Raw genomic sequence first — 19,823 nt, 5'->3', positions numbered from 1 at the left:
TGTGTCAGGTTCCGATATCTGTGACTCTAAGTTTACCCTGCTACTGGTACTCTCTCGTACTGTATGTAAGGAGAACATAGTTACTAGTATGCACTTAGCAAGATCTGAGTATCCTGGTTCCTGATCATCTCATGCTGGATGACATGGATAAAACCAAAAAAGTGGCGCTTGGAGCTGATTGTACGACATGATTATTCGTTGCTTTGTTCAGGCCGCGCCGCATGACTGCAAGTCTCATGCGGCATGAGAAGCCATTTAAATATCACCTGCTCAGCTCGCTCCTCTGCGCTGTGCTTGTACGGATCTTCACATTCACCCCCGCTCCGAGTTCATACGAGTACTAGTATCTCTGGGTCTGCTTCTTCAGTCCGGCTTCAATAAATCGGCCACTACTCCTCTGCCAGTGCTCCGCTGTCCCCTTTGAAAACGATATATTACACAAAGGGGGGGCTTTCTCGATCAGCTGGCTCTTTCGTATTTCCTCTGAATCCTCCTTTCAGCTCACCGCATATTGCCTTATTCCAAGGTTCATTATCTGGCTACCATGCAGCCCTCCCCGACTGTCTCCGGTGGTGATACCACCACCACAACCACAACCACCGCCGCGGTATCGGCTACGAATACAAACACAACTTCCTGGACCCAGAACCTCATGACCTCCATTCGAGACTTTTTCACGCAGGAACCGGCCTCGGAACCCGAGTCAGATGCTTTGGCTGGATGGGTTGGTATGCGAAAGGGCAGAGGGAGGTGCCGTTCCGTTGGGGAGGTTCACTGATGAGTTTCAAGTGGACTTCGAAGTCGACAGTCTTTATTTTCGGGAGTTTGGGAGGTCTAGGGAACTGTGGACATTCAAGTTCAAGTTGTTTATTGTTGATACCATTTCGGAGAATGGTCGCCCTGCGGGACGGCACATTGCAAATTATGACACGCGGATATAAATAGTATGAATATGAATATGAATATGAATATGATTCCATGATGTGGTTGGTAGTGTTGGTATAGATACAAGGTCGACTAGAAACACCGCCAGAAAGTATAAGTACATGTTACAAAGATCTCCTTGGAGATTCAAGACGCAAATAAGCGCAGTCGTCAAGACTAACCCTAAACATTGACGCGAGTAGGGATCTTGACCGTGCCACGGGTGCGATCATTAGTCGGCACACCGTAGCGCCGACCAGGGGCCCATGGTGCACGACCATTCTTGCCAACAGTCTCTTTGCTGACGACAGCGTCCTTGATGCGGAAGCTAAAGCGACTATCAATAGGCTCAATCGTCTCGGTATTTCGGTTACGACGCTCTGCCGCATGAGCGGCACGCTCTTTCTCGGCCTTCTCCTGGCGCTCCAGACGCTCCGCGTGGCGCTGGGTAACAGTACGGCGCTCTTCGGGGAACGCGGCACGGTCACGGGCCAGTTGGACCAGCTGCGGGTGCGGGATGCGTACATCCGCCGGCTGCAGGACCTGGCGGGCGTTGTCACCCTTTCCAACCCACTCGATAGAGCCAGGCTTCTGGATGACGTCTTCCACCAAGTCGGAGGGGTGTGTGATTTTGTCGCTGACCTTCTTCTCAAGTGTTGGGGCACCAGAGAAGACGCGGCCAGCGTCGACACGGGTGAAAGGTCGCGATTCGGGTACAGGGTAAAAGATCTGGGCGCCAGTGGCAGGGTGGACGGGGAGGTCATTGATAGGTTCGTGGTAGGTTTGGCGCTCGCCGGCCTGGGCGAGGGGAGTGGTGGGGACCATTTCGTGCACAGCACGAGCGTATGGCAATGCTAGAGGGTTACCCTGACGGATCGGGATATGTTAGCCATGTCGCCGAACCATGTAATGCATGCATATGTAAACCAAAGTAGGTAGGATGACAGCAATTGTATCAGTAAAAAGGGAGTTTTAACCAGTCAAGCAAAGCCTGTGTCTTCAAGACTAATCGATTTTTTGTGTCTCATCATTTTGCGTCGGGGGCGGGGGGGGGAAGAAGGGGAGGTGAACTTCAAAGGGAAGAAAAGAAAGGGATGGGATAAAAATTTTACCTTGTCTCGTTGCCTCCGCTCCAATTCAACTAATCGTACCACGGCAGCAATGCGGTTCATGTCAATGCCGAGTTCGACACTGACAGCACGTGGACTCTTCTTCTGCTCCTTAACGCGGAAATAAACCTCATTTCGCAGCTCCTCGCTGAGGACAGTCTCGCTAATAAAGGTCATGTTGTTCGGAAACGGTCGGTTGGACTGGCTGCCATCCGCCATCCTCAAGTAGTTGGTCTCGCCAGGAGTGTGGTGCTTGAGACCGGAACCTTGGGTGGAAAGCCATTCAAACATTTGCCGACGAAGCTTAGTCTGTGGGGCCGGGGTGGCAGAGAAATAACGGGAGGATTGTGATGAGGAGCATAGAGAGGGAATAGAGGATGATGTGGAGGAGGAAGAAGTTGTGATGTAGGGGAGAAGATTGGACACGCTCCGGCTCTGTATCCGGGGGGCCATCTTGGATGTGTTGAGAACGACCCCGGGGAAGCCGGGAATCGTGCAATAAAACAATATTAAATGCGATGTTCCAATTGCTGTACTATGATACAGCAAGTGTAGCAGTCCTCAACAGCCAATGAGGCAATTGGTGGATGGGAGGTCGTGAGGGTTGGAGTTGTGTTTGTGGCAGAAACTTTCCGGTGCGGAAAAGTTGACTTGAGTTGTGGAGTCACGTGACCTTCGTATAGCTATGGGGCATGCCGGGAACCTTATGAAAATGTAGATAGCGATCAACTCGGAATCAAATAAAGCTACGACAAAATATGTGGGACAATTACTAATATGAGTTTCGAACACCTAGGTGGTATTAGCTATTGGGTATTCTATTGGTATAAATGGTCTTTTGACCAACTTGAACATACAAGGCAGGGCTTTGGAATTTCTCCCGAGGTTTCAACGCTATATATTTCTATCTCCAATAATACTAGTAATTTCAGTTCCGAGTCCTTGAACTTGAACCTTAGAAGTAAGCTTAAAATATTCAAATTAAGTCCACTGAGCTTTCAATTTCTATCATCGAATCTCAACCCGGCAGGGTTTCCTAAGGTCTGAAATCATTTGGTCTCACCTCCAAGGTTGAAGGTACTAGTTAGTGCCTAATAGTTAGTACTACTAGTACTACTAATAGGAAACCACTTCCAACTTGAACTTAGACTTCCTTCCAAGTTACTACCTAGGTAGTATCTATATGAATTTCTCATTTACCTAACCACCTAAAAAGACACAGTAAAGAATAAGCAGGAGTGTGTAAACTTTCTTCAAGTTCCATTCCGAGTCTTATTCACAACGCACGACCACTCAGAACCACTGACATGATTAAGACCTTCTTAACCAAATGTTTGGTATAATTCATGATGCTGTGGTAACTACTATCATACAGGTAAGAGAACCAAGAAATAGGCTACTCCGATAAAAGTTTATTGAAGATAACTAATAAAAGGAAAGCAAACAAAAATCAAAATAAAGGCACCTCATTTTATATATATTCACATCCAGATCATATCAAAACAGAAGAGAAGAGAAGACCCAAAAACAAACACCCACCCAATGGCGCCGACCTCCCACCTCACGATCTGCAATGCCACAGAAACAATAAACCGCCTGGTGGTAAGAGGAGTAAGAGGAGATAAAACGATAGGAAAATTATGGGCGAGATCGGGAGCGAGTCTATAGCGTCTTCGCCGTTAAAGCAATGTCCATGCCCATGTCCATGCCCATTGCCATGCCCTTGCCACATGCACCATGCAACCATCCGACGAGGTGATGCAGATAGCCGAGGCCCCGGACGCCGTTTGTCTTGTCTGTCCATCGTGGCTGGGAGTCTGTGATAGGGCGGAAAATAAGCAAGAGGAAACTCCGTTGACGCTTGTGGGATTAGATAAGAAATGGAGGCTACAAATATCCCGTAGCCATGCCATCCAATTGACAAGCGAAGGATGATTAAAAATCTTAGGAAAGAAAACCTAAGAGAGAGAGGGAGAGAGGGAGGAAATATGGAAAGAGAAGAGATAAGAGATTTGGGCAAAGTAAAAGCCATGGGAAATTAAAGAGGAGAGAAGAGAACTTCTTCGAATACTAGCATAGGTTGGAAGAAAGTTGATAATTGCAAAAGCGCAAGGTAAATAGCAAAAATTCCATTTCCGGTTCGCGTTGAAAATGCATTGATAAAAAAAAGGAGACAAAAGCGCAGAATAGGATGTAAGGGGAATCACGGTTTGAAATAGGCGACACCGCGCGTCGAGCTCTCGGACACAAAGCCATTGACAAAAGAAATCTCGAGCTAATTGGAAAAGTCGTATAGCCAACCGAGAGAGAGGGCGCGGGCGAAGAAAAAGAAAAGAGACATAATAAAACAGAAATAGCAAACAAGAAAGCGCAAGGGTATGAGGTGGTGATGATAAAACGCAAATAGTGGACAGAAGAATGCGCCGTGCAAGCGCTTGTTGCACACCGACCACAGTAAGAATACAAACTTGACGATGACCTGAAATGCAAATCCTCCCAAGGGAAACAATAAGTGGAAAAAGGAATGGTAAAAGTGCGCCCGAGTCCCCATGCAAGGAAAAAAAGCAAAGCACAAAGTAGTAAGAAAAAGTAAAAAAAAGGAATCGCAACACGCAAGAGCCAGAGATACTGAATAAAAGAGACATTAGAGGCAAAAAAGACAAAAAAGCAGAGCCCGAATCAATACTCCCGAGAGGTATGCAGCCGCCGAATGCTGATCTAACTCGCGAAAAGAAAGGAACCCCCAATGCGCCAAATACCCCATAGTTCGTTCATCAAACATGCCGGACATTATCTCAAATATAATGCTTTTGAGCCTCAACGGCCCATCATGTAATCGGGGTAGAAGGTATTGAAGCCGTTCATATTCGGTCCCGCGTTGTTGTTGGGAGTACCACTAGGCGGCGGCGACATCATCATTGAGTTACCTCCGTTGGTCCGGATCCCTAGGCCCGAGTTGTGATTGAAGTTATTGTTACCGATCATGGCGTGAGGGTGACCTTGACCCTGACCCTGACCCTGACCCTGGCCCTGACCGTGGATGGGGTTGCCACCACCGTTTCGCTGTGGCATAGGCATCGCCAGACCAGGGGGTGCAGCCAGACCGGGAGGTGGGCCGCTAACCGAGGAAAACATATGGCTGTGCATGCTGCCTAGGTTGCTGCCAGTAGGAGTTCCACCCGGTCCCGAGAGGGGATTCCCTGCGTTCATGCTACCGGGCTGGCCTGAACGGACGCCCAGGGGGTTCTTGGAGAAACTCAAGCGGATGCCGGTCTTGACGCTATTAGACAGCTTGTATCCGTATAACTCGTTGAGTGCTTTGCTGGCCATGGCGACCTCGTCAAATTCCACGAAGCACATGGGGCCATTCTGCTTGTTACGGAAACAAAGTCGCTTATAACCGCGCTGTTTGGAGAAGAGGGCTTTCAGCTCTTCCTCCGAGGTGTCTGGTGGCAGATTACCAACGTAGAGAGTGTTGCATGGTGGGTTTAGGTCGTTGGGATTCGCAGCAGGCAAGCTATGACGGGGTGTATGTTGGCTGCCATAGGGGAAGCTGTGACCATGGCTGTGGGTGGCTGAGCTAGGGTAGGCAGACTGAGGACCGTTGCTGCCCATGCGTTGCCGAGGATCACCAGAGGCATAGTTCGGGAGGGGCGGTGATGACATGGCTGTGGAGAGAGACATATTGGCAAATCGACCGGTCGGGATCTGGGGGGTTGGTTGACCGACGCGGGGCCGAGACAGATGCTGAATGTCCATTTTCCGCGTAGCCCACCGGATCCTTGAGCAACTCGCCTGTCTCTTCATCGGGGTCCTCATCGATCATGGACTTGCCCGTTACTCGAGGAAGATCGCCAACGCCGTTTCCGATCGGAGATTGTGGGGAAAAGAGGTTGTGCAGACGCGAACCGGATTCGGATGCAGAGGGAAGGCCTTCGCCAATGGGTTGGTTCGATGGGTTGGAGAGTCTGGAAATCTCCAGGCTTTGGAAGGTACCATTGAAACGCGATGATTGACGCGAGCCAGGCAACAATCCACGGGTCGCGGTGTGATCGATCGTGTTGCGACGCGTGTTGGAGCCGACCGCGCCAGGATACATCTCCACCACCATTTTCGCGTCGTTTTTGGAATTTGGTTTGCCGTCAAGGAGGGCGCGCGCTTCTTCGGCGGCGGGGAGGGTATTGAAACGGGCGATCGCGCTCAGAAAACCATCGTCCTCTGGATGGTCGGAGTTGACGAAATCGGCGTCGACGAAATCCTTGGCGAAAAGGAGCATACTGCGAAGAGCTTCGCGACTGGTGTTGCGCGGGAGTTTGCGCATCAAAATCGCACCGCTCCCGCTGGGGGTGCGGCCCAGGCCATTTAGGGCCTGGAGGTTGCGGTCGGAATCACCGAGGCGCATTCCGCTGTCGAAAGAAGAGGAGCCGATAGGCGAGAAGGGGTGATTGAAAGTAGGAGCTAGAGAGCTGGGCGCTTGCGAGACGGTTGGACTGTACACGTCGGTCGACATCGCATGCTGATTTCTCACAGGCGCCTTAGGAGGGAGTTGTGTGGGCGACGAGCCAGAAGAAACCGACTCGGTGCGCTGGGTCGTTCCGAAAGAGCCAGGACTCGTTCGAGTGGACTGATTCGAGCTGCTGCTCATACCTCACGAGGTGCTGAGACGGTGTCGAGAATTTTTGCTTTTCCCTTGTCGCGACACGGACGAAAGTTCAAAAGTTCCTACAGCGCAGCGACGGAACAGGAGTCGCTTGTAACGGATCTCGTATCAGAGCGCGCGACTAGGCGATCGGTATAAAAAGCGGCGCGCGAAGTTGTGTAAATGAAGTTTGAGGGGGGGGGGGGCGAATGGAGCGATTTCAATCGAAGGTCGCGAAGTCGAGGCACACTCTCATCGGTATGCGACAGAGCGCGTGTTGGGTTCAGGTGGAAGGACCGGGGAAGGTGGTATGTCGACAGAAAGAGAGAAGAAGCGAAGTTGCGCGACGCCAAACAGGAAGGATGGATGCAAAAAGGGGGCGGGTGGTGGAGGAGGGGGGAGGGGGATGGAAAATGATGAAAGAGACAAGAGAGAGATAGGAGTGAGGAGGAGGAGGGGGGGGGCAAAGGAAGGGGCAAGGGGACCAGGGAGAGAAGAGAGAAAAGAGTCCGGAACGGTCGAGGAGTCCACCGGTGCCAGTGCCAGATCCATGGATCTGCTTCACGACGCGCCTCAAACGGGGGTCATCGAGTACATGTACCATACAAGTTGGTGAGACCCCAGTCGATGCGGGGACACCCATAGTGGAGCTGGGTACTGTCCCCTAAAATTACCATACACGGTCACTGAATTACACCACTCCCAGATGGGAACCTGGCCGCTTGCAGAACGTGGGAAAAGTGCGTGTCCCTAGTGTGGAATGCTGGAGATTCTAGAATTGCATTGATGGGTTACAATGGTCTATTCTGCCTAGTCAGAGTCATAGGAAGTCATGGCCAAAGCTTTTTGTACATTCTCTACACTTGACATACCATGCAGCAGCCTACTGCCTATTCTAGGGTACCATATCATATAGATACGAAGTATCTATAACTGCACAGACTGCAGTCTGCAGTCTGCAGTTCTGTCTCTCCATATGCACTCGCACCCGGTACCTTAGCCACTAGCAAGCCTAGCACCCTAAATATCACACTAAGGAGGACCAGAGCAGCCCACTACCAGTATAGTAAGCCTCGACCATAGCTCGTCCCAGGCAGCCGGGAGCTGACATTTCAACGGACATGCAGCAGTCCAGAGGTACCAGGGAGTAGGGACGACTAGTAGTACTATTGACAAGGGGGGGGGGGGGCGGAGTAAGTACTGTAGGCATCACCTCGGCTCTGCGGCAATCAGCGCCATCGATTGGACTTCGGCCTCGACCCGATCGGCGCCTCGAAGTCGGGATGGAACGAGTGTGCTCTGCTGTTGCTTACTGACCCGCTCCAGGGCCTGGGTTCCTTGCACATCACCTCGTGTGAACCCGTCAAAGAGCCCGCAACCCGCAACCCGCAGCAGCCCGCAGCCAACAAAGGGGGCAACGCGAAGGGTGGGCACACATCAGGGCGTTCGGGTGACCGTGCACATTCCGGGTTGATCTGGGGAAAAAAGGCAGCTGACCGCTTTGTCCATGACACAGACTCAGAATCAATCAACAGCCCCAATATTCAATACTAATCTCATGGTCCCCCCCTACAATACAAACACACAACAAAAGCCAGTGCTGGCGCGACCATGGAATCTACAAACTCAAAAGGACGGGCGATCCTCCAAGGTGGACCAATGACTGTACTCGTCAACCCGATTCCTCTTCGGATTGGACCGCCCGCGCGACTGGCTTGGGCTTATCCAACGCCGCCAGTTGGTGTGGTTGGGCCGTGGGTGTAGCACATGGCTGTGTAGGCCTAGTCGTCCCTGAGCTTGGCCGTGCTTTCCTGATTCGCGATTTGTGTTGTGACGCGCCTATGACCGCTGCTCTAGCTTGTAGTACATACTGCACTACTAGCAGATTTATTAGCTAGCACCTGCCCATACGCTGTACTCCAGGGCTCTGTGCTCGTACTCTGTACCCTGTACTCCGTACTGTACAAGGTACGGACACGGAGCAGGCCGTTGCTTTTTCCCCACGCGCCCTATTGACCATGTGTGTACGGAGTTAGGTACAAAAGTATCGCACTCCCCCCCCCACCACATCCCTGTTACTTTCTGGAATAGACTTTTGCAAGGCCAGATTCATTCGAGGCTGTCACATAATATACATAGGGCTAGATAGACGGGATCCTAAAGCCCAGGGTTTCCAAAAGAGTTCACAAAACGCCGCGAAATGCCAGTCGAAGAAGAGAAAAAAAAGTACACGCCGCGTCCACCGCCAACTTATTCTGGATGAAGTACCGCATGCTTTTGTACAGCAATGTAGCATGCAAATCCAGTCCCATGGGAGACAAAGTGGCTAGGCTAGGGTTCCGGCATCATTTCATGCCTTGTTGTAGGTCTTGGGCTTCTCTTCAACCAGACGAGCCTAGAGATATCGTTAGCAACCGTCTCTCTCAGAATGGTAAAAATGGATGAAAGGTTGAAGATGAGATGACCACAATTATGACCATCCATCCCATCCTATCCCATTCATTTGGTAGAATCGACTCGACTCACCAGGTTCAACAACTTCCACACAGGGTCACTGGCCTGCGCTCCCACACCGAGCCAGTACTTCGCTCGTACTTTGTCAAGAGTGATATCTTTGTATGCGCGCGGCGCGGAGACCGCGTCCGATGCATCGGTGCGAGCGGCCGGGAGGGGATTGTAGGTGCCGATGACCTCGAGGGGCTTGGAGCCACGGGCGGATCTATAGTAGCCAGGTTAGTCATGCTCAATTTCATTCTGTTGTAGCAGAGATTGTCGATTAAATCTGCACATCCAGCCAATCCATTCGGCGCGGGGGGTTTGCGCGAAGTTCAGGCTGTCTTTGCTGTCGGAGGAGAGGCAGATCGCAATTCGGGATCGGAGTGGATTGGATTGTATTGGAGTGGGAGCGGACGCACCGGGCTTGCGCAACAACAATGTTGTAGAAGGGCTGATGCTTGTTGCCGAAGCGTGCCAACCGGATTCGAAGGACCATGGCGGCGGTTGTGGTGTTCGGGGTGGTAATCGTTGAATTCCTGGAATACTTGAAGACCAACTTTTGCGGAGTTCCAACTTAGGAGGTTCGGGGCTGGTTTTTTCCGGAGTTCCCAATTAGGAATAGCGGGGCCCGCGGGGATGATGCAACGAGGTATACATCAACCTGCTTCTTGTCTTTTCAATTAAATTAGTTCGAGACACGCTGCTTTCTCTCACACTGCATTGAATTTAAAAGGATAACTAAAAAGTTTGAAATTTGAATGAGCGGAACATACATTATATGTTCCACCGAATTCTCTTCAAACGCTTCTCTCCCCCCACCGCTAGTCGTTACAGCAAAACCGCCGCAATGTCGTTAAAGGTATGCTTGAAAAGAATCGTCAGAACGCAATCCATCTAACTCATGACTAGGCAATCTCCGCCAAGGATGCTGCATCTCTGGACAAAGACCTCATGGACATGGGCGGGTGGTCTCTCGACCAACTGATGGAATTAGCCGGCCTATCCGTGTCGCAAGCAGGTGAGCGAGAGCACTCACTATATCACCAAGTACAATCGATTGAATCCAATTCTAACAAAACAAGTCTGGCGTATCCACCCCCTTTCAGCAGGAAAGAATGTCCTAGTAGTCTGCGGGCCAGGAAACAATGGTGAAGCTCCTCCCCATCCACCTAACTGAAGGTATCCAAACCCAGCACCCAGTACAAAGCTAACAACCCAACCAACAAACAGGCGGCGATGGCCTCGTAGCTGCAAGACATCTAGCCCAATACGGCTACAACCCCTCAATCTATTACCCCAAACAGGGCAAAAACGAACTCTACACCCGCCTACGCACCCAACTAGAAAACCTCTCTGTCCCATTCATAACAGACGACAACTTCACCACCGCACTAGGAGAAACATCCCTCCTAATCGACGCAATCTTCGGCTTCTCATTCGGCGGCCCACTGCGCGATCCATTCCCAGCCATAATTTCGCAAATCGAAGCGTCAGATGTCCCCGTACTCAGCGTTGACGCCCCCAGTTCTTGGGATATCGCGACGGGCCCACCTGAGCAGGGTCCTGGGGCGGGATTCATGCCTGCTGCTTTGATTAGTCTTTCTGCGCCTAAGCCTTGCGTGAAGTTCTTCTCTGGAAGACATTTTATTGGCGGCCGCTTTTTGACGCCTGCTATTGCGGAGAAGTATGGGCTTGATTTGCCCAAGTATCCTGGTATTGACCAGGTGATGGAGGTTGGGGTGAATGCCGATGCGAGGTTTTAGGAAGGGGGTTAAAAAGCACCTTATCACCTCTCCTTCATGTGTAAAATATGAGACTGTCCTATTAAGTAGGAATCCTTGAGGTCATCAGATATTTCATGTGATGAGGGCGCAGACCGAAACCGGAAAAGAGCAGCCCCATTATGAACCTAGATTGATAATGACATGCGAAGAAAAAAAAACTGAGAATGTAGAGTCCATTGCGTGGTCGTCGTTAAGAGGTAATAGTGTGAATCTATCTATGCGTTTCTCAAAGAATAATTTTTCTTAGAGAGCCTCTCTCATTTCCTGAATAATACCCTTCACCCGTGGTTCCTTGCCAGCACCCGATCCCGAGACCCGAGAGAGAACACTGTCGACTTCGTAAACTTCCTTCGCGGCACTCTTGACTTCGGCTCCCTGAGCTTTGAGTATAGTGCCCAGGGCGACGAGTCCACGGTAGACCGCTTCGGAATCCTTTCCGTTGGCGATAATCTTAGTCAACTCCTCGAGAAGAACCAGGGCCTTCTCCGCAGATTCAGTGGTCTGCTCTCTGCCTTCGGAGGATATGTAGACAGCAAAGTTAATGTAAAGGGTTGTGATGGCGATGGTAAGGTTGCGATTCGGCGACTCGCCGCTATTAGCCAGTGCGGATTTGATACCAGTCACGACCAAGTCGAATGTGTTGATAGCTAGATCCCGACCAGCGGCGGTCTCGAATAGGTTGGCAAATGTGCGGACGACAAGCATGGCGTTGTTAGGGTTCAATGGTGCATCAAAGGCACCGCTGGCTAGCAGGCCTGATACCAGATTCTCTCCGTTATACTCTGTAGTTGCGACAAAAGGTGCGGCAGCGGCCAGCAGGCGAAGGAGATCCAGCCCCGGAAGTCTGTTGGCAGCCGGCCATGAGGTAGCGGTCCTGAAAACCAATGGGACGCCGGCTTCGAGAACAGGCGAGTCAGCAAGTTGCTGGCCAGATTCCAGTTGGCCACATAGAGCGACGACTTGGTCGATCTCGGAGGGAACTAATGTAGTGCCCTTTTCACCCTCTGAAATAAGCTTGTCGTTGATTTCTTGGAGCTTTTTCGTGATGACCTTAAGGTTGGCTGTCTTAATTGAGAGATATGTTTTCTGGGGGAGAACCTTGGGGACTGGTTCAGGCGCGGGTTGCTGTGCTTCTTCTGACGCAGCATCTCCGGGTCGGTATCGTCGCTCTGAGCCCCAGGGATCTCCACCGGCGGGTGTTGGCTCCTGGGACTGGCCGATGACGGCTCCCTGTGTGTTCTGCGTGATGAAGTTGGCAACTTGATCGAGGTATGAAATAGGAAGCTCGTTGTCTCCGATGAACTTGGTGGCCGCTTCATATGGGTTTTGGGAAGCATTATATGGGAGCTTGAGAGGTGGTTTTCCGTCCTCAATATCGACATCGAACACATAATCGTAGTCGTGTCCCAGATATTCTGTCTTGCGCCCACTGCTTCCCGCCGATTCAACCACAGTACCCACCGCTATCCATTCCTGGGTTGCGGATGACCAGGTGTGGGCTGTGACACTGCCATCTGGCTGGTTAATCATCTGAACTTGACCTTCCTTCGTTCCAGACTTTTGCTGGAGGAACTCTGGACCGGGTAGTTGCTCTTTGTTTATCTTTCCAACCTGCTCGGCTGGAATTGAAGACTCCTTGACTGCTCGATCAAATTGTTGGACAGCTTCCGGGGAAGCGATTCGATCTGGGCTTCTAGTGAAGACACGCGTCACACGATCGCTAGCACCAGTGACAATATCACCATTCTCACCACATGCAGCAACGCTCCAGACCGAGATCGCAGGGTGAGTAATGGTCTGAACGCACTGAGTTCCATTCCATACCTTGACAGTGCGGTCCTCGCCGGAGCTCACCAGCTCTCCGGATGGCAGGGCGGCAAGCGAGTAGACGAAGCTCTCATGGCCATGCAGAGAAGCCACCAAACGTCCGTCCAGGGTGTAAAGTCTGATTGTTCCATCGTTGCTAGCGGAGGCGAATTGTGCACCTGTTGGATTTGATGCTGGAACCTTACAAAGGGCCCTGACGACGTCATCGGAGTTCTTGACGCTTCCTCGAAGGTTGCCAGCGGTATCAAAAATGCGGATCATTTTGTCGGCGCATCCTGAAGACAGTGTGTGAGTCAAAGTTCTTGGGTAAAGACATATCGAGAGCGGGTTGGATGTGAGGCATCAATCTTACCGGTGATAATGGTGTTCTCGTCGTAGGCCAACACAGCCCAAACGCTTCCTTCATGACCATCAAGAATCCTATCGGTCTCCCATTGACCAACTTTCCAAATCCGAGCAGTCGAATCCCAGCTACCGCTGACAACCCACCGAGAGTCGGGAGATACATCCAATGCGCAGATGTTATGGGCATGGCCCAGTAGCATTGCATCGGCATTGTCGTCTGCTGATTTCCCGGGTTGTCGAGCCTCGATGATGGTATCCTGGCCACCAGAGAGAACAAGGCCTTCGGGATATTGGTCTGTGGGAGAGAGGTAGGCTAAGGTGTTGATGAACGCCTGGCCATGGGTGGTGATTGTGTAATCGTAGGTTGGAGGGGAGGATGCGACAAGCTTCCAGAGGCGGACAGTGGCATCACGGGAAGCTGAGAAGACTGCATTCGGGTTTGGGAAGGCCACGGCACGAACCTGAAGTCAGGGGTAGTGGTCAGTATGTTGTGTCGGGGGTACCTTCGGTGACCGAGGTGGACAGCGGGGGGGAGGGGACCGAGACTCGGACTTACATCATCGCCATGGCCCTCAAGGGACGCGGAGAGCTTGAAGTCAGGCATACATACAACTGGGGGAGTTGCAGATGGGAGAGACCAAAGGAAATGGACAAAAGGAGCACTGATTAATACAGAGCAGCGCCGATGACCGTTGTTGTCCTTTAGTCGTTCTGGGGTCCCCGCCTGCGCATCATATGATCACGTGGGCGGTGGAGCTATGACGAACCTGCTAGAAGGAAAGAACAATTTGGCCGGCATCTTTCTTTTGGATTCTCTACCAGTTAGATGTTTTCAATTCCCACTGATCATATTAGTTTTCTATATAGCAGTGCCATAATACATCACCAAGGTTCCAATTGTCTGCCCTGAGCTCTTCGGTCTCGGATCTACTATGAATAGGGTGGTGATCAGCTGTAGCAACTAATCAGAAGCCTTTTTAGCTACTTGAGTAGATATTTCCGAGCCTAACAAAGTCTACGGCTAGTTACCACCCTCATCGGTGGTTATACCTCATGTTAAAAAAAAATTAATACAAATTTAATTCAATTGAATCGATTGATCAATAATCCAAGGGAAACCATCCCAAGCCAGCGCCAGCTGGAGGGAAGGCGCGGCTAACCGGATTGGGATTAGTCACGCACATTACCTCAGCGTGCAGGTGACCCTCAGTTATATCGCTATCGCGGTGCATCTGGGAAATCGACTCTGTGGACTTTGTGGACTCGACAGTGTAGTTGACGCGGGGTATGATCCCACTGGTACTGTTCGCTTCTTCTTCTGTACTGATGACTTGACGAACCTGACGAATCTCTTTTGTTACTTTTCTTACCACACACCCTATTCACTCTCCTTCGCGGCACGATTTGGTCACGCGGTTTCTCTCTTGAACTCTCGAGCTCGAATCGTCGCATCCTCACTTTCTCGATATCTCCAAAATTTCTCCCTCTTCCGTTGTTACGGATCTTCTCTGTTCAATCATGGCATCCGGTGAGTCTATCCTCCAAATAACCTGGTCATGCATCTTCCCATGGAACTAATGTTTATGCAGATATTCCCAAGATTGTTCCTCTCACCTGTCACGGGCATTCGCGCCCCGTGACCCATTTGAGTTTCTCTCACACCGTTGACGATGATGAATACTACATTATCTCGGCCTGTAAAGGTATCTTGCACGATTCTACCTTTTTTTTTCTCTCCCTTTCCGGCTTCGAGCCCCACTATGGATGAGGCTAATCTCGATTCGCAGATAACAATCCCATGCTGCGAGATGGCATCACTGGTGACTGGTATGATGAGCCCTTTAGCAATGCAGCAAAGTGTTGCACGAACCACCAATTGACATCTGATCAGGATCGGCACATTTCTCGGCCACAAAGGTGCTGTATGGCAATCCCGGCTATCTGCCGACACAGCCATTTCAGCCACTGCAGCGGCAGATTTCTCTGCGTAAGTTTTGACTCAAAAATGCTGGCAAAAAAAATAAGCAAATGCCCCTCTGAATGAATATCTGGTATTCACACCTCTATTAGCAAGGTCTGGGACACCTACACAGGCGAATGTCTCCACACTCTTCAACACGCACACGTTGTGCGATCAATCGCCTTCCCCATCCAAGCCAACCCCCAAGTTCTCGCAACAGGTGGCGCAGAGAAGAAACTTCGCATCTTCGATCTTTCCCGCAGCTCTGGCGGCCGCGGTGGTAGCAACACTTCCTCCCCGCCCTTGCCACCAACAGGTGGTGCGAATAGCAGCACAGGAACAAGCTACGAGATCGGTCCCGGCGCTCACGACGGTACCATCAAGTCCATCGTTTGGAACAGGGACTCCAACATCGTGACGACCGCCGCCGAAGACCGCAAGATTCGCTGGTGGGACCTGCGCTCGCGCCGTTCTGTTGTCGAGACAGCCGTCGAAGGAAACATTGGCTCCTGTGAACTGAACACTCTGGCTACTCGACCCGATAACCCCGGCGTTCTAACCGTCGCTGCTGGAAAGAGTGTGTATTTGTTTGATGCAATTACGCCGGGCCGCCTGTTGAAAAAGGCCGATTTCGGATATGAGGTTGCCAGTGCCGCCGTCAATACCGAGTCGGGCCGGTTTGTTACCGGTAGTGCCGGGGACACCTGGGCCCGAGTCTACGACCTGAACACCGATGAAGAACTAGGTATGTTCCAGCTTCGGCTTTTTGGTCTTTGCTCCGATTAATTCTAATGTTTTTCTCCTTTTGTGCAGAGGTACAAAAAGGACACCACGGTCCCATCTGGTCCATTAGCTTCTCACCCGACGGCAAACTCTACGGAACTGGTAGCGAAGATGGTACGATCAAGTTGTGGAAGGCCTGCCGGGAGCCGTATGGCCTCTGGCGTTGACCATGAAATGCACAAATCTGGTGCTTAATGGGACCCTTCATAGAATCAGTGCATTCAGACGACAATGACTGAGCATACACTCTCTTGCCAGAATTCAGTCTCAGTTTTCAGCCTTATCAAAATGCAAGCCCATACACTATTACTACTACACAGCCTCTACAAACAATACATTAAAACAGCAAGTCACTGTAGGAGGGAGAGATTGGGCACCTGAAGGAATCGTAGCCTTGCCCTCTAGCTCCTATGATAGTAACCCTCCCTGAAGCATAACCTAGAGCTAATACACAATCATGCGTCGCTGAGCAGGTTGGCAGAATCCTAGGAGGAAGCCACATCACCTTTTCACCATTCAAAGCTATCCACTCTTCTTCCAGCAAGGAACTCTCCCCTTTGTTCCCCGAAGGGCTAGAGTCATGACTAGCAGGCCTTGGCTGAGGATTGAAGTTTCCCATATCACCGGTGAGGAAAGCCCCGTTCTGGGAAAAGTCCAATCCATCGACTCCTTTATCCATACTCCGATCTTTGATGTCATCGACTGTCCAAATCCACTCTTTCGCACCCGTAATTATATTCCAAATTAAAATCTCCTCATGACCAGAGCAACTGCGCGCCAGTAGCTTGCCGTCAGATGAGAACGTTACCATCTTAATTGGATAAGAATTGCCCTTTAAAGTGTGATAGAGCACCCCATCTGTCAATACTGAGAGGTAAAATACCGTGGATTCTCCACAGCATGCCAAATAGGGCGATGTACCTATTTTGCCAGCACAATGGAGTCTTTACTGTGGACATTTCCGACACCATATGACGACGATGTTGATTAACACGGGACGGATCACTTCTTCAAGAGAACAATAGTGCGGAATCTCATGTTTAGTAGGCCCAGGCCAAAGATTGGATTTTTATATGACATGTCCACGTAGGTTTTTGAATATAATGCAACCACTTTTTTCGGGTTGAAGAGTATCGGTGATTCAGTAAACTTTAATTTGAACCATACTGAAATTTCATTATTGATTGTTTTTGGTATCTAGCCAATGCATTGCATCCAAAGTTAGTTGCAACAGGAAAGCTGCTTTCAAAAGCGATTCAACTTCACAAATATCTTGCCATCAAACTTGCCAGCTCGGCGTCATCCATGCCCTCAATTCCGAGCAGTTTGTTGTCCAGATGAGCCGAAAAGTCACCACCGTATCCTTCAGCTAAGACGGACACTTGGAGGAGAGGGAAGAGAAATTTCATAGGGTCCGGTTTTTCCTTCTCGAGTTCCTCATAGGCGCTGGCTTCAGCAGAAGAGGTGGTGGTGTGCGCAAGGTCCCAGTCCTTTCCGTCAATCTTTTTAGCGATCGCAATGAGCTGGTTCTGGGTTACCACCGCATCATGGATATAGAGGTGCCGATTCTGCGTTTCCTCAAGGTGGGCCAAAATGCTCACAACAGCCTTGCTGATGGTAGTTAGCGTTGTTGTGCTAAACGGTAAATTGCCACCATCATATATGGTGGCACTGTGTGTCTTCGGATCGACGAAGAAGGCATGTTTCAAGCCCCAGTCCAGGAATGCGCCGGGACAGAGGGCAGTGTAGCTGAATCCCGGATTCGCCTGAACCTTCTTCTTGAGGTACTCTAGCGCGTGAACCTTGTTCGCAAACACAGGGAGATTCGCGCATCTCGAGTTGTCCGTGTCGGTGCCAAACTCGGCGGGGAAAAATCGGCTCACACCCGCCACCACGGAGGCATCGATCAGAACATCCTGGCTGCCGATTGGGGTTGCGACCCCGAAGCATGCCACCACGGCTTGGTGGCCTTCGAGGGCATTCGTGAGTGAAGAGATAGACTCGTAGTCCACTGCAACAATGCTCAAGTTCGGATGGCTGGGAAGCTTGGATGCGCCACTACTTCCAACACGGGTTAAGGCTGTAACCAGATGGCCTGCTGCAAGCAACTCTTGGATCATAGGTATGCCGGCGGCGCCGGTAGCTCCGGCAATGGCGACTTTCATTGAAGTCATTGGCGCAGTAAAGAGATCATTCAAATTTGTGACAGCCCGCTTCTAGAACTTATCTCTCGAGCTTCGAGCCTAATTTCTATCTATTAGCAGTAGTGAGTCTCAAGAGGAAGTATGTTGCTGTAGTTTTATAGAGCTCACTGATTGCGCATGCCATCCATAGATGGTGGTTATAAATCAATCAACCTTAAACCGGTCAGTGTGGGTACAGGTATAGCCGTAATTCCATCATGGCTTATTCATTATGCCGTTCTCGGGGTTTCACCATACCGATTACTACGGTCAATTCGCAGCCCAAAGGCTCTCTACACTAATTGGACCAGAAGTTGGCAGAAGCTCAGAACCATGAAAGGTGGTGTTGTATGCAGAATTCCTAGAGATATTGAGGAGGGAGCAAGGCAGAAACGTAAGGCGATAATTAATGCCGAGGCAGCTATCAGGTCTCTCAGCCTCAATACAAGTTAGTTAGTAGTTCTGGCATGAAGCATGCTTGTTTCACGAGATGAATGAACATTCTGCAAATAGGCCATACTAACGTGTCAGAGCGCAATTAAACAATAATTAGGCTTGAAATTTTTACTACAGAAAAACAGTGGATATATGAGAATTGTAACGTAGCCAACTGGCGCGATGAAATTGGTATTGGTGGTCCTTAAGACCAGATAGCTGGTATTATTGAGATATGGTAACTTTTTTTCTCGACGATCTCAGGGTCGTCTGCATATGAAATCGGGTATGCATGTCATGGGTAACAAAAAGGCTCACAATTCAGAAAGAAACAAAAAAAGAGCAAAAAACAGATGCCTCCGTGCTTAAGCGCGCTTAAGCGAAGGGAAGGATCTCCTTGCCAGTGGCCTTGAATCTCTTGACCATGTAGCCGGGCTTGCAATTTGACTCCCAGTCAACATCGAATCCCTGTTCAGGGTTGTGACCATTTGACAGTTGCTTGTGGAGAGAAAGGTCATCTGAGCCGTCGGACATATCTGCGTCGCTCTCTTCGCCACAGGGGCAGTTGCCGGTTGTTCGGAGACCGGGAGTGACGCAAGGGCAGGATCCCAAGTTACGGTTGCAAGGAACACACTTGTAGAATGCTGGGCTGGAGCCGGTGCCAGTGGAGGAAAGGCGAACGCCGGGAAGACCGCAAGAATCGCACTTCCAGAAGGCAGGGTGGTCGAAAGTCATGATGGATGGTGTGTTGTGAAGAAGGTATGAAACTGGGGTAAAAGTATAAGTACATTGCCACACAGGGGTAAAGGCCAGGATTCCTGGATGTGTTATGACATACCTTGAAGGATATGGTAATATAGAATAGAAGTAGAAAGGTACCTGAAAATCCGATTGAAAGATCTAGGAACAAGAAAGTATAGGCTGAATGCTGAATGAATATTCTCAGAATCCGGGGAAGAAATGAGGCCTTATATAGAAAATCGCAATGCCGAATCCATACAATACACGACACTACCATAACCACAGTGACCTACAGAATTTTCATTAGCGGGTGGCGTCGATCATTATGACGCTATTAGGACCGCCCCAACATAACCAAATGCAAAGTATGGGGTAACAACAGCGCACATCCACGATCCATGGGGGAGGATCACGTAAAACTAGCCGGTTCTAGACTTCAGAACCATTGACGAGGTGATCCCAAAGGGAAAGAGTGGCTGCATCGGGTAAGGCCAAGACCGGCCTGTTAGGTAATATCGCGCAGAATGGGTCAAGTGACTCCGCTTAACCCTGGAATCCTTTACGTTTCTGTTACTAATCGGTTACTATATTCAGCAG

The 19,823-nt window shown here is 50.4% G+C and overlaps 9 protein-coding genes across 9 annotated transcripts; 3 read left to right on the top strand and 6 right to left on the bottom strand.

Moving 5' to 3' along the window:
* Window positions 1-544: 544 nt before the first annotated feature.
* N7481_005644 (uncharacterized protein) lies at window positions 545-941 on the top strand (the record flags this gene model as incomplete). The annotated part of the gene is made up of 2 exons (XM_057264863.1): window positions 545-728; window positions 790-941. The coding sequence occupies 2 exons, from the start codon at window positions 545-547 to the stop codon at window positions 939-941; spliced, it is 336 nt and encodes a 111-aa protein (XP_057122583.1).
* Window positions 942-1,107: 166 nt separating this feature from the next.
* On the bottom strand, window positions 1,108-2,486 carry N7481_005643 (mitochondrial 37S ribosomal protein mS45; the record flags this gene model as incomplete). Its single annotated transcript, XM_057264862.1, has 2 exons — window positions 1,108-1,791; window positions 2,037-2,486. The coding sequence occupies 2 exons, from the start codon at window positions 2,484-2,486 to the stop codon at window positions 1,108-1,110; spliced, it is 1,134 nt and encodes a 377-aa protein (XP_057122582.1).
* A 2,364-nt stretch (window positions 2,487-4,850) lies between these two features.
* Window positions 4,851-6,678, bottom strand: N7481_005642 (uncharacterized protein; the record flags this gene model as incomplete). The annotated part of the gene is made up of 2 exons (XM_057264861.1): window positions 4,851-5,701; window positions 5,763-6,678. The coding sequence occupies 2 exons, from the start codon at window positions 6,676-6,678 to the stop codon at window positions 4,851-4,853; spliced, it is 1,767 nt and encodes a 588-aa protein (XP_057122581.1).
* A 2,344-nt stretch (window positions 6,679-9,022) lies between these two features.
* On the bottom strand, window positions 9,023-9,664 carry N7481_005641 (mitochondrial 37S ribosomal protein bS16m; the record flags this gene model as incomplete). Its single annotated transcript, XM_057264860.1, has 3 exons — window positions 9,023-9,067; window positions 9,199-9,391; window positions 9,588-9,664. 3 exons carry the CDS (start codon window positions 9,662-9,664, stop codon window positions 9,023-9,025), a joined length of 315 nt encoding a protein of 104 aa, XP_057122580.1.
* Window positions 9,665-10,015: 351 nt separating this feature from the next.
* Window positions 10,016-10,931, top strand: N7481_005640 (NADHX epimerase; the record flags this gene model as incomplete). The annotated part of the gene is made up of 4 exons (XM_057264859.1): window positions 10,016-10,027; window positions 10,078-10,186; window positions 10,251-10,316; window positions 10,399-10,931. The coding sequence occupies 4 exons, from the start codon at window positions 10,016-10,018 to the stop codon at window positions 10,929-10,931; spliced, it is 720 nt and encodes a 239-aa protein (XP_057122579.1).
* A 264-nt stretch (window positions 10,932-11,195) lies between these two features.
* Window positions 11,196-13,728, bottom strand: N7481_005639 (WD repeat PLAP family protein; the record flags this gene model as incomplete). The annotated part of the gene is made up of 3 exons (XM_057264858.1): window positions 11,196-13,054; window positions 13,132-13,585; window positions 13,681-13,728. The coding sequence occupies 3 exons, from the start codon at window positions 13,726-13,728 to the stop codon at window positions 11,196-11,198; spliced, it is 2,361 nt and encodes a 786-aa protein (XP_057122578.1).
* A 914-nt stretch (window positions 13,729-14,642) lies between these two features.
* On the top strand, window positions 14,643-16,034 carry N7481_005638 (WD40 repeat domain-containing protein; the record flags this gene model as incomplete). Its single annotated transcript, XM_057264857.1, has 6 exons — window positions 14,643-14,652; window positions 14,714-14,827; window positions 14,912-14,951; window positions 15,016-15,111; window positions 15,195-15,829; window positions 15,898-16,034. The coding sequence occupies 6 exons, from the start codon at window positions 14,643-14,645 to the stop codon at window positions 16,032-16,034; spliced, it is 1,032 nt and encodes a 343-aa protein (XP_057122577.1).
* A 1,095-nt stretch (window positions 16,035-17,129) lies between these two features.
* N7481_005637 (aromatic alcohol reductase) lies at window positions 17,130-18,041 on the bottom strand (the record flags this gene model as incomplete). The annotated part of the gene is made up of 1 exon (XM_057264856.1): window positions 17,130-18,041. One exon carries the CDS (start codon window positions 18,039-18,041, stop codon window positions 17,130-17,132), a length of 912 nt encoding a protein of 303 aa, XP_057122576.1.
* An 819-nt stretch (window positions 18,042-18,860) lies between these two features.
* On the bottom strand, window positions 18,861-19,220 carry N7481_005636 (uncharacterized protein; the record flags this gene model as incomplete). The annotated part of the gene is made up of 1 exon (XM_057264855.1): window positions 18,861-19,220. One exon carries the CDS (start codon window positions 19,218-19,220, stop codon window positions 18,861-18,863), a length of 360 nt encoding a protein of 119 aa, XP_057122575.1.
* Window positions 19,221-19,823: the final 603 nt, after the last annotated feature.

This window comes from Penicillium waksmanii, assembly GCF_028829765.1.
Source record: "Penicillium waksmanii strain IBT 27052 chromosome Unknown utg000005l:1.0-5232799.0:1.0-5237142.0, whole genome shotgun sequence".
NCBI lineage: Eukaryota > Fungi > Ascomycota > Eurotiomycetes > Eurotiales > Aspergillaceae > Penicillium > Penicillium waksmanii.
The sequence above is the reverse complement of the archived record's forward strand: the minus strand, read 5'-3'. Positions and strand labels throughout refer to the sequence as shown.